Source organism: Lactuca virosa, chromosome 8 (assembly GCF_052849685.1).
Source record: "Lactuca virosa cultivar CGN04683 chromosome 8, Lactuca_virosa_CGN04683_v6, whole genome shotgun sequence".
Taxonomy (NCBI): Eukaryota; Viridiplantae; Streptophyta; class Magnoliopsida; order Asterales; family Asteraceae; genus Lactuca; species Lactuca virosa.
Genome location: NC_136433.1, coordinates 227,732,414 through 227,746,144, shown reverse-complemented (window position 1 = coordinate 227,746,144; position 13,731 = coordinate 227,732,414). Strand labels below are relative to the sequence as shown.

The 13,731-nt window shown below is 37.9% G+C and overlaps 2 protein-coding genes across 2 annotated transcripts; both read right to left on the bottom strand.

Annotated features, from left to right (window-relative positions):
- Window positions 1-2,111: 2,111 nt before the first annotated feature.
- Window positions 2,112-4,761, bottom strand: LOC145133677 (cucumisin-like). The gene is made up of 6 exons (XM_079068617.1): window positions 4,695-4,761; window positions 4,517-4,617; window positions 4,222-4,443; window positions 4,018-4,129; window positions 2,910-3,123; window positions 2,112-2,812 (listed from the first exon to the last, which is right to left on the bottom strand). Exons 2-6 carry the CDS (start codon window positions 4,582-4,584, stop codon window positions 2,277-2,279), a joined length of 1,152 nt encoding a protein of 383 aa, XP_078924743.1. The 5' UTR covers window positions 4,585-4,617; window positions 4,695-4,761; the 3' UTR covers window positions 2,112-2,276.
- A 4,747-nt stretch (window positions 4,762-9,508) lies between these two features.
- LOC145133678 (cucumisin-like) lies at window positions 9,509-11,624 on the bottom strand. The gene is made up of 4 exons (XM_079068618.1): window positions 11,517-11,624; window positions 10,915-11,003; window positions 10,620-10,711; window positions 9,509-10,537 (listed from the first exon to the last, which is right to left on the bottom strand). Exons 2-4 carry the CDS (start codon window positions 10,986-10,988, stop codon window positions 10,296-10,298), a joined length of 408 nt encoding a protein of 135 aa, XP_078924744.1. The 5' UTR covers window positions 10,989-11,003; window positions 11,517-11,624; the 3' UTR covers window positions 9,509-10,295.
- Between the last annotated feature and the right edge of the window lie 2,107 nt (window positions 11,625-13,731).

Genomic DNA, 13,731 nt, shown 5'->3' with positions numbered 1-13,731 from the left:
CCACTTTCCTTCGTGGTTGAGCAAGTTTGAATGAATGGAAACCATAAATTGGCAACTTTATGGCTTATAAGGGTCTTAAGAGTGTTATGGAGTTCAGACCTAGTGAATAGTTGAGTTTTGGAACCTTGCATGAAAGTTGGATGTCTTTTTTTTCAACTTTTGACCCAAATGACATCTAGACATGTATTGGACATATATGTCTTAAAAGCATCGACTTTCTAGTGTATTATGGATTTAGAAGACCTTATGCAAAATTAGAGTTCAAGGATTAATGGATTAAGGACATAAAAGTTGGACTTTTGGCTTCAGACTGTTCTCACGACGTGAGACATGGGGTCTCACAATGTGAGGAGTGGTTGATCTCGTTCTGATGCGTTTCTTAGCGCTCACGGCGTGAGATAAGGTTGTTCACATCGTGAGGTCAGCTCAGGTGATTTTCCTTGGCGGAGTTGGCTAGGTTGAGTCGGGATGAGTTGGAATCAGATGGAGTGAGCTCTCACAGCGTGACCAAGGGCTGGTCACGACGTGAGGATGGATAGTTCACATTATGGGTTGTTGACTTTGACTTTGATTGTTGACTTTTGGCTTGGATTGAATTTAGGTCAAATTCTATTTTTAGAATGTAGAGTTAGAGTTTACCTTATGTGGATTGATAGGAGGTGTTAAGAACCCATCATTCGGCAGGAGAGCAGTTAGCTGTGGTCGGCGGTTTTAAGCTGAGTGTTAGTCGCCTTTGTGATTCAGGTGAGTCTCCTCACTATACTCGGGGGTTGAAGGCACCAATGTCGGCCCATTGGCTTATGTGGTACAAGAAGACCAGGGGGTGGCCCTTGACACTTGTATGAAAGAACCGGAGGTGGATCCCAAAAAAATTATATGTAAGACCAGGGACCAAACCTTGACAGATATATGAAGTATGCTCATTGTCTCTGTGAAACTTGTATGGAAGACCAGGAGGTGGCTCTTGACACTTGTCTGTAAGACCTAGGGTTTTTCCCCTCGGCGTGGCAAGGAAAGACAATGATATGACTCATGACATAATGGCAAGACTATGGTTGGCACATAGCAATCTCTATAGAATGTATGGTATGTGACATTTTGGGGAAACTCATTAAGCATTGTGCTTACGATTTCATATTTATGGTTTTAGCTACTTACGGTTCAAAAGGGAAGGGTCCGGCGTGACTGCACACCATCCCCCAGAGTTTTCTGCATTGGCAAATTATGATCTTTAATCTGATGTTTAAATAATATACTCATTGTAATCGGTTTTGGATCAACTCTTTTGAATGATTTACTATTTAAAAAATGGAAATTTTACTATGAATTTTTAGGACGTTACAATAAAGGTTCAAGGTTCATCTTTTACACTCTACAACCTCAAAATATCAACTATATTACAAGATTAGTGCGTACAAAGAAAGGAATCTAACGAAACATTAAACTTGTTAACTGTCAGAAAGTTTGGATCGTTAAAGTGTTAAATGTGCAATGTATTCAGCCATGGAAAGTACAACTTAGAGATGTGGTGCTAAAGAAGGCTTATAGTGGACTTATGAGGTCTTATGGTTGTATAATGCTTCCACTTTTACTATGGTTGTTGATATTAGTTTGTAACACCAAATACTTGTAAACTCTGATAAATTTATGAAAGATTTTTTTAAAACCATTTTTTACTGTGATTTATTTTCACAATATTTATCTAACCATGGTAAATTTTGCATAGTAGGCGTTGACCTGTCGCGTTCAGCCCTTGGACACAACGTGCTCCTCGTCACCATTTTAACTATAACAACTTACTATCCTATGTGTTGTGTACCTCTTTACCTATGTGTCACGTCCTCAAAGTAGATTAGTCTCCCAAATACTTAGAGTATTTTCGACAATTTACCAACACTGTTCTCATTGGCAAAGCTTCACATAACTTCTCACTTGTCTTGTCAATAATAATATATGTTATGAAAAACATATAATACAATTTTCAATAGAAAAAGTCTTTCATCTTTATGTTACGAAAAACAAGTAATACAATTTTCAATAAAAAGTTACATCCCTCATAATCATATATGTTATGAAAAATAGGTATTACAGTTCTCAATAACAAAATGTCTTTCATCTTTATTTAAGGCAGAGTTTTGAACGACATACATTTGTTTGCACTATTTCATGATGTGATTGATGTCATGTCACGAAAATAGTACAAATTTGAAATTTAGAATAACATACAATTACGACCACAAGTCTAGTACAATAACATTTGCACTATTTGAAGATTATCATGGAACATGCACAACGATGGGGCTCCTCACTTGATGCACTCCATCATCCCATATCAAAGCGCTAGAAATAATTGGGTTGTCTAAATTCTGTATGGTTGCCTGCACAAACACCGTAAAGGAGACTTTTTGCCCTATGTGATTGAAGTGCAGGACATCTGGCTCAACCTGTATGATCAAACCACTAACAAGCGGTTGAGTTATGGAAGCTCTATATGTCGATGTCGCAGAGCCGACATTGGTGACAGTCCTATTGAAACTTAAATCAACGACTTTGTTGCGCAGTGTCGGTATGACAAAGGTAGGGTAGTTTAGATCCTTTGCTTGTTCCATGAGCTGAGAGCAGCTACTAGTTTTAACCCCAGTCATGATTCTTATATCTTTGCTGCTGTAGCCTTCTTGGCACAAAAAACTGACGTAATCTACTTCAACAGCATCGTATATGAGCCCGGGTTTGATGGCTTTCATTTGATTAAGGTTGCCAGCTCCATATGCAAATTCAGCATCTGTGTTGATCTGGGCACTCATAGCAGAAGCTGCAATTAATTTTAATGGAAGATATGTCAACTGGGCATACAAATGTTTTGCAGAAGCGTAGGTAGAGTGTGATATATTTAATGCTAGATATGTTACCTGTTGTCATGAGAGCCGACTTAATGGCTGCAGGAGACCATGTCGGATTATATGATTTGACATATGCAGCTATTCCACTGACATGGGGGCATGCCATTGATGTTCCTGATATCATATTGAAATTTACGGCTCTGTGGTCTCCTTGTACATGTGTAATTGGAGCCGCTGGCGACCATGCTGCTAGAATTCTTACGCCTGGAGCGGCTAGGTCTGGCTGAACCAATCAAAAATTTCAATTATTATGAGTGTTATCTGTTGAAATTCATTATCTGTAGGACTGCAGCACATGATTCCAAATCATGTATGTTTTCACACTGTAACATTAATTATTGGGAAATGTTCAATACAAACCCAGTCAACTTGGGTATCAGGAAATTCCAAAGTTTGTCTTGGTGGATCATGATATGCACAGACATGATCATAAATTCATAATCATATGAGAGATATTGTATTTTTTGTGAAAGAGGATTGTGACTATTCAAAGGCTCGCAGGATTCTTTGGTGATTATTCCAAATGTCAATATAACTTTTTTTAGAGCATTTAGGACAGATGTCACAAATCCTTTGGCGATTGTTCAAATGGTCCCAACACTCATGTGACTATTTCTTCCACACGTTGCTGTCAGCTCAGCTGTCTTAGGTAACTTTTCAAATGGTCACCTTTAACTTTAGTGACTCTTTGAGGTTCGCAAACAACTTTTGGTGACTATTTGAGTTGTCAAATCATTTACAAATTAAAACTGTTTAGATTTCTTTTTTTAGTTGGATTCTTATTGAGTTTTTCCATACTAAAAGGAACACATTTCTTTTTATCAGATAAGGAAAACATGGTATTGTTTTTTAAACACAATAGCATGTTTACCTGGATTAACAGTGCTGTGCCATATTGATAATTGGTGCTGCATAGGTTGTTTCATTTACTCAGCACATAGGTTGTTTCATTTTCTCTTGGGACATAATTTTCCCTATATCCGATAACACAACATTTATAGGAATGACGGGGTGAAATTCTTTTAAGGATAGAGATTACTCTGAGAAACAAGTAATAATATCTTCTTTCAGTCACTACTGGTCACTAGTTTATAATCCCCAAAACAACATGAATTACCTTTAAAATGCTTTTAGTTATTGGATTTGGACCTCTTGATGAGAAAGATGCAACAAATGGGGCAGAAGCATTCTTGACGTCTTTGCTCTTCATTATTACTGCTGTTGCATTTCTGAAATGAATTTTGAAGTTCGCTGGTTATATGAAAATAATCTCTGGTGATTGGAATAGATACATGTTAGTAAGTGGTCTTTATATATTAACCTTGTTGATTGTATATAGCGGGCATTTCTTATTGCTTGATCAGAGTTGACAACACTAACAGGCAAAGTATAAGAAGCCACAGCGTCAAAATACGGTCCAGGATATTTCATAATAGACCCAACGGCACCAGCCATCATTTCAGGTTCTCCGCTTGATATAGCATCACATAATATTATTTTTCCCTTCACTAAATTCTTGTCCAATGAGTTTGGAGAGCAAAGCCTGTTAATCATCATGGAAACATTATTAACGTACATAAGCAAATGTAAATGTATTGAAGCAAATCGTATTTTACCTTGACACTGAGCCATTGAAACCAGCCATGACATTCGGAACATCTCCAGCATAGATCAAAGGATACATTCCATGAAGCGTAAATGGGTTTACTGAAACTCCCTGCGATAAGAATGAACAAGTTAATCATGATTTTATATTTAAACTAGTAGTGTTAAAGATAGATATATAGTACTTACATTAACAACTATACCATTTCCTAGTTTTACCGGGGTTATTAAATCCGGGTTTTTGGTGCTGGCAGCAACCGAAAGAATCCATGGAACAACTGTTGGGGTTGAAACACACTTTTATTCAGAACTAGAACAAAAGAGAAGAGCTTACACGCTCAATATTACAAGAAAAAGAAACAACCCTCTAATACTCACTCTAAGTATTACACACTACACTCTCTGTTTTGTGGTGTCTTACAACTGATATTACAACTTCTATTTATACTAAAGCTAGCTACTATAAGTACTGTGACAATTTATTGTGTTCTGTGAAATAAAGAAGCTGCCAATTCTAGTTGTTATTGTCAACAAAGGAGGCATTCATTTGTCAACAAAAGAGGGTGGTGCAGCTACTCATGGCAGGTTCACACCCAAGTAGGTTTACACTCACATTCTCCCCCTTAAACCTAACTTGGCTCGAGATTCGTCACTCCGATCATGTTTCGCATTTCACCATGTTTCACGTATGCTAAAGCCTTTGTAAAGATGTCCGCCCGTTGATCCTTCGAGTTGACATATTCCACTATAATTTGCCCACGTTCAACACATTCTCGTATGAAGTGATAACGAATGTCAATGTGTTTGCTTCGACCATGAAACACAGGATTTTTCATCAATGCGATTGCTGACTTGTTATCGACATATAAGGTGATAGGCATAATATGATGTCCCGTGAGCTCCTTCACGAGATTAGCAAGCCAAATGGCTTGACATGCTGCTGTTGTAGCTGCCATGAACTCGGCTTCACACGTGGACAAAGCAACAGTCTTTTGCTTTTGGGATTGCCAAGTTATCGCATTCCTTCCCAGATAGAAAATCATTCCACTTGTGCTCTTGCTATCAACAGGGTCACCTCCAAGATCACTATCGGTAAAACCAACCAAATCTTCAATTTCACGACCTCTTCCATAGTTGATTCCATAATCAACAGTTCCTTTTACGTATCGCAAGATGTGTTTCACAACTTGGAAATGCAAAGTGGTTGGTTCCTCCATGAAACGACTTGCAATTCCAACCGAAAATGACAGGTCTGGTCGAGTGTGAGTCAAGTACCTTAAACAACCTACCACTCGCCTATATTCAGTTGGATCAACTTTTTCACCATCTTCATCCTTCTTAACCTTCAACTTAGGTTCCATTGGTGACGTTGTCGGATTGCAATCCAGCAACCCAAATTGCTCTAAAATCTTCTTTGCATAAGCCGTTTGTCGCAAAGATATTCCCCACTTCTTTTGCGAAACTTCGATTCCAAGGTAGTAAGAAAGTAATCCCAAGTCACTCATTTCGAATTCTTTCTTCATTTGTTCTTTGAATTCGACAACATCATTAGTGTTCGACCCGGTAATGATCAAGTCATCAACATAGACACCAACAATTAGAATTTTGTCTTTTGAGTTCCTTTTGTAAACAGCTGGGTCTTGTGAACTTTTTGTAAAACCAAGCCTTTTTAAGCTTTTATCCAAACGAATGTTCCAAGCTCGAGGAGCTTGTCGTAGACCATAAAGAGCTTTATGAAGCTTGAACACCTTGTGACTGTTTGCTTTATCAACATATCCTTCTGGTTGGGTGACATAAACCTCCTCTTTGAGATCTCCATTGAGAAAAGCCGATTTGACATCGAGATGGTGGACAACCCACCCATGTTGAGCTGCTAAGGCAAGAATGAGCCTTACGGTGTCAAGTCGTGCTACCGGTGCAAAAACTTCATCAAAGTCGACTCCTTCCTTTTGTACAAATCCTTTTGCTACAAGTCGAGGTTTATGCTTCACCACTTTTCCCAAGTTGTCTTTCTTCACTTTAAACACCCATTTCAAACCGATTGCTTTGTGTTCGGGTGGCAAATCGGTAAGTTGCCATGTCTTGTTCTTCTCGATTGCATCCAACTCTGTTTGCATAGCCTCCTGCCATGCCTTAGAGGTTACCGCCTCTTTAAAATTCAATGGTTGATCCGCTGCAATCATCAACAATTTTCTGGGTTCAAGGAACACATTTTCGGTTTCAGAATAAATATCGGTTAACGGACGCAATCCCCTTGGCCCAATCTCACTAGAAGGGCTTTCCATATGGGGTGATGTTGAAGAAAACGGGGCTGAGACAGGAGTTTGTGGGGCTGATTCAGGCTCGTCAAATTCAGCATATGGTTGTCCAACTTGGATAGCATCGATTCCTGGACTGTTTGGTTGTTCCAGATTGATTTGGGGGTCATTTTGAGGTGTTTCGAGGTGTATTTAGGGTTGTGGTTCAATTATGTTAAAGGTCTTAGGAGTCGCCATCTCTTCTTCTTTGTTTTCGTACCAATTCCATTCTTCTTTTTCGTCAAAAACAACATCGCGACTAACTCGCAACTTTCGGTCTTGCGGATCAAACAAACGGTTGCCTTTAGTTCCATCTTCCACACCTAAATACACCATCTTCTTACTTCGATCATCAAGCTTCTTCAAGTGACCACCTACAAGTTTAGCAAAAGCAACACAACCAAAAACTTTTAGATGTTCAAGGTTGGGCTTTTTGCCAAACCAAGTTTCATAAGGCGTCTTGTCGGGAAGTACTTTTGTTGGCAGGCGGTTGAGAAGATAAACTGCATGTCTAACCGCTTCTCCCCAAAACTCTCCCGGAACATTTCTACCTTTGAGCAGACTTCTTGCCATGTCCATAACGGTCCGATTTCGCCTTTCTACAACTCCGTTCTGTTGAGGTGAATATGGTGTCGTAAGATGCCTTTGAATACCATTTTCTTCACAAAATAATGAGAATTCTTTTGAAGTGAACTCTCCCCCTTGGTCCGTTCGAAGTGTCTTTATTTTATAACCCGAATTCTTTTCAACTATCAACTTGAACCGTTTGAAAGCGCTCAAGGCTTGAGACTTCTCCGATAGCATGTAAACCCACATCCACCGGCTAAAATCGTCTACTAAAAGGAGAAAATATTTACTCCCTCCAACAGACGTAGGTGTGATCGGACCACATAAGTCCGCATGAACAAGTTGTAGAGGTTTTTGAGCCCGAAAAATTGCATGATCCGGGAAAGGAATTCGGGTTTGTTTGGAAAGAACGCACCCTTCACATACTTGGTTTGGGTGCTCAATCTTTGGGACTCCGATTGCCATATTCTTTTCGGACAACTTCTTTAAGGCGAGAAAGTTAACATGACCAAGTCTAGAATGCCATATCCAAGCTGGTTCGTCTTTTGTTGCTAAAAGACAAGTCGGTCTACCGGTCCTTAAAGGAGTTTTATATAACCGGTTTAGGGATCGTTTAACTCTCAAAAGTAGAGTTTTGTTTCTGTCAAACAATGTCAGATCCGACCCATCCATTATGACCCGACTCCCTTCCTCCGTCATTTGTCCAAAACTAATAATATTGTTTTTTAGACTTGGAATGAAATATACCTCATTAAGGAGTCTTTGGTCGCCATTTTTGCTATCGAATAAAATCGACCCTTTTCCCAAAATAGCGACGGTCGAACCATCCCCAAATTTCACATGGCCCATAACGTGCTCATCTAGTTCGCGAAACTTTGAGCGGTCTCCAGTCATGTGATTGCTAGCACCGTTGTCGAGATACCATACCTCAGACTCGACTCGACTTTCTCCCGATGCAAGAAGATTAACACAAATCTTCTCTCTTAGAGACACTTTTTTGTGTGCATATTCTTGTGAGGTTGCCATCATTAAAATAGGCTCTTCTTCTTTGGCTTGAGTGAGGTTTGCCTCCTCACCTCGATTCTTGTTTGGACACTCCGAAGCATAATGACCAAATTGTTCACAAGTAAAGCATTTGACTTTACTTTTATCCTTTCGAGAAGGATTATGGTCATTCCGATTTGTATTGTACTCGCGACCACCTCCTTGGCCACGTCCACATCCTCGGCCTCGTCCCCGGCCTCGGTTACCATGTCCTCCTCGTCCTCTTGAAGTGTTTGACGAGTTTCTCTCGCCAGTTTGCTTCGAACGAGATGCCCACTCGGCATGTGTAAGCAATAGAGAAGGTCCTTCTTCTTTTTCTCCATAGCTTCGAAGTCTCTCTTCATGGGTCTTAAGACGACCCACAACTTCTTCCACCGTCATATTCTTCAAATCTCTGAATTGCTCGATCGATGTTACGATTTGTATAAATCGTATCGGTACGGCTCGCAAAAACTTCTTCGCAACCGTAATTTCTTCAATCTTTTCACCTAGAGATCGAATACCGGTTACGATAGTATTCAATCTCATGGAAAAATCATCTACCGATTCACTGTCTTTCATCCGGATCACCTCGAAGTCACTTCTCAAGGTTTGAGCTTTAGTCTCCTTGACCCGATCGGCTCCCATGTGCATCATCTTGAGCGTTTCCCATGCTTCTTTAGCTGTGTCCTTCTCAGCTAACATCAGAAGTACGTCCTCTGGAATTGCTTGATAAATAGCCGCAAGAGCCATCCGATCTTTACGTTCGTCCGTTTCTGCATTTTTAATTACATCCCATACTCCTTGTGCTTGTAAATTCACTCGCATTTTTATGGCCCACACCGCGTAGTTCATCTTCATGAGCATTGGATAGTGTAACGTAACGCTACCGTCTTTCCCGGTCCTTTGAAAACTTTCAACTCCGGCTTGAGAAGATGACGAGGTTGGTGTAGTCATTCTTGGCATATACTTGGGCATACACGAGTAAGAATATATTTTTTTTTTGAAGTACGGGGACCAATATGAACTTTTCAGAAGTTCAGGGGGCAAACAGAACTTTTACAGAAGTAAAACAGGGGCTAAATTGAAATTTTTCTGAAAAACGGGACCAAAATTGTAATTTTTCTGAAAAACAGGGGCTAAATTGCACTTTCCGGAAAAACAGGGGCTAAACTGCAATTTCCAGAACTTTGGTCAGCTGCTGACGTCACTGCTGATGTCACTGCTACAGTGCTTGCTACAGTGTCGTCTTCTCCGGCGAACCCTGGTTTTTCCGGCGACTTTTCCGGCAGATTTGACCAACTTTGACCGGTGATTTGGAGGCCTTCCGGTGGTCAAAAAATTTAAAAAAAATATATTTTCGGAATCCTCAGAACGAGACCTTTCCAACGGTGTACTCCGAAATTGTTTTTGAGACAAAAAATTTTCGACCAAAAAACAGAGAATGCTTTCCCCGGAGCTTAACCAAGCTCTGATACCACTTGTTGGGGTTGAAACACACTTTTATTCAGAACTAGAACAAAAGAGAAGATCTTACACGCTCAATATTACAAGAAAAAGAAACAACCCTCTAATACTCACTCTAAGTATTACACACTACACTCTCTGTTTTGTGGTGTCTTACAACTGATATTACAACTTCTATTTATACTAAAGCTAGCCACTATAAGTACTGTGACAATTTATTGTGTTCACCGTGTGAAATAAAGAAGCTGCCAATTCTAGTTGTTATTGTCAACAAAGGAGGCATTCATTTGTCAACAAAAGAGGGTGGTGCAGCTACTCATGGCAGGTTCACACCCAAATAGGTTTACACTCACAACAACACTGCTGATAGTAGATGACCTAAAAACAAAATTGGTGCAAGATTTAAGCATATATACATATAAAGAAAATTAACTGGTTACTTGTTGCAAGTGAAATTGGCTTCGCAAATCCCCTTCCATTTAGCAGGTGGAGGACCATATCCTTTATCATTCAAACTAGGTGATTCCGGCCAAATGCCTGAGTCAAAAACCCCGATAATGATATCACTTTCCTTTGTTGATCTTTTGGCTGTAATTGGGAAACCTAAGAAGTCCCATGAACTTGTTGTTGCCATTTTGTTCATTCTGCTTGGGAACACTGAAACAACCCCCTCCATCCCTATATGAATATATGAAATTTCCAAGCTTAAAATGAATTCATATGATCTCCTGCATGTTTAATGACACATATATATGCCCACCTGAAAGTTTCGCAGCCTCCTCTTCGGTAAGTCTTGCTGCAAATCCATGGAAGCTTTTAGTGTATCTTTGAAGCATATGGTTCGCTGAATCCCTGCATGCTTGTCAAATGTCAAAAATATTAAAGCTTCCAAATTTAATATTAACGAAATCACTTTATGGTTTCCATTTAACCTCTTATATGAATGTCGATAGTTCTTGTGCTAGTGTCTGTTCAAATGTAGGGAACATTTGGAGCTCTAACGTAAGAAATATCATGTTGTACATTAAATATAGAGACTAAGATGAGGTAGTGACCAGCCAATAACTTGTTGCAGCATGCTCAAGTGAAGGGAGGAGGCAGATGCATCGTCTAGAGTATTGTGTCCCATATACACCACGTATACCTGCATGATACCAGTTACTTCGACTGGCCTATATACACCATGTATCCATAGCTAGTTTCTCGCTAGCTTTTCTTTTAGTTCTACAATTTCTTTCCATTCAAAATAAATAAGGATTACTTCAACTCTATCAATTGAATCGAAAGCATTTTTATTTAGAGATTTTCTAATATGTGCGTAAGGGCTCATATAAGAAATATTAATTTTGAAAATATTACCATAATTCAATATAAAATAAATTTATTATGGAGATTATTAATGCATTTCATATTTAACTATGTTAATAATCCTTACAATTAATTGATTTCACATTTAACTATGATAAGATTTGTCATTAATTAATGTTTCTCATTTCACATTTAACTATGTTAATAATCCTTACAATTAATGGATTTCACATTTAATTATGATAAGACGGCCTCTATATATCCGGGGGATTCCTTTTAGTCATACAAATTGCATTGATTATTGTCGGTATCTAATATGTCTTAAAAAAGTTGGAATAAAAACATGTACCTGTCGGTTGCCTTCAGATTCGGCTTGAATTGATATAGGCAGAAGCAACAGTAGCAAGCATAGGTTTAAAAGCAGAGAGAGTTGGTGAAGATATGTTTGGCTTGATAATTCAACATTCATATGTGTGTATTTATAAACAAATTTGTCTAGGTGTGTTTGATAGATATCAAGGAAAATATCCATGCCTTTGAATAAGCACCATGCATATATGGTCCTGTAAATCCACCACTGTCTGTCTGCAACACCATAATGAGGTATCTTTAACTTTAAAATACCACCACAATTTCATGAGGAAACTCATATTTGCTACTTTTATGATATATATTCTTCAGATGCGAGATGATTAAATACATGAAAACGATCACAGACATATTTGAGTGTCAACAATCGTCCCTCCAAAAAAGATAATGTCCTCAACATTAAATATTCACTTCTTTGAATAAAATGTTGTAAATATGAGTTTTCTTGGTATTCCAAATCGTCAAATCTGGAATGAAATTATTTCTTGCTGTATCTGTGTAGTTTAATTGTGGAATGATATTTTTTAAATAGCTAATAGTATTAAATACAACCCTCTAGCAAGGTACACCATTTATAAAGAAGATACCAAACCGAGAGAAAAGCCACCGCAGAACCAAAATCTAAAAAAAGAAGCTGCCTTGAGACGGGAATATAAGATCAGACTTCATGAACAGCTACTACTTAAAATTAACTCAACAGCACCAATACCCAGATGCTCAGTGAAAAAACAATGCATGCATTGAAGAGAGAACATTGAAACGCACCAGCACTTGATCCAAACAAATGAAGTAGAGCAGCAAAGATTGCCACTACTAACTAGGAAAAAAATGTGACAGCAAGATGAACCATTCAACATTCAGAAGTTTCTATTGACAGCACAGAGTGGAATGCTTTGTGACCCTTGGGGCAAGCAGAACAACACCGCAACCAACAAAAAAGCGAGCTTTGAAGTGACTGTTGGGAACTTTGATCTAAAGAACTCAAATATGAGAACACAACAATCTTTAATGAATAATTAGCTCACTCTGTCAATAGGCTCCAATACCTAACTACACTACTAGAAAACTGTTGCAATAGCTACAACACAATCCGTAGCTATTCCGTAGCAATAAGTAAATAGCTACGGAATTGCTACGGAAAAATGCCTGTAGCATAGTGGCCCGTAGCTAAATTATAGCTGCGGATTAACTACGGAATCGCTACGGAATAGCTACGGAATTTTCCGTTGCTACCATAGCTACTTAATAGCTACGGAAATAAATAGTTACGGATTTCCTACAGAATTGCTACGGAAATTGATAGCTATGGAATAGCTACCGAACTAAATGGCTACGGAATAGCTACGGATCCAAATAGCTACGGAATAGCTACGAAAATAAATAGCTACGAATTTGCTACAGAATTGCTACGGAACTAAATAGCTACGGAATAGCTACGGATCCAAATAGCTACGGAATTGCTACGGAAATATATAGCTACGGAATTCCTACGGCTCACATTACCTACGGATTTTCCGTAGGTAATCCGTAGCTAATTACTTCTAATTTATAATTAAAAAAAACAGCAAAAATTATGAAAAAAATCTTTTTTTTTGTTCAAAATATTGAAAAAACTCATTACATTAAACTAATAATAATATTGAAATTCAACCACAAAACAAATAACATTACAATAAACCTAATAAACCTAAAAAATATCAAATACAAATACATATCATACATCATACATGCTTATAAAGCTAACATTTTTTCTTGAATCTCATGCATTTGAAATCCTATTTTTTAACTTTCTCAAACCACATTCATTTGAAACCTCCTTTTTAACTAACGCAACTCAAAAAATTTCTTAATTATGATTTAACACTCAAAAGTTTTACAACTTATATTATGTTTAACTAGCATTTAGTGAAAAGTTTACTATAAAAAGGTCAATCTCTTGGGAAGACATGCATACAAATCATCTACAAATTTCAGAAAGAAAATAAACTTAAAGGTTTTATGACCACTTTTGGAGATATGCTATTATATTAGAGCTTTTAATTTCTAATTTTGTTATACTAATTCGTTTTTATATTTTCTTCGTTTTTTTATTATATATATATATATATATATATATATATATATATATATATATATATATATATATATATATATATATATATATATAATAGAGGTCAAAACACTTCAACCAAAAT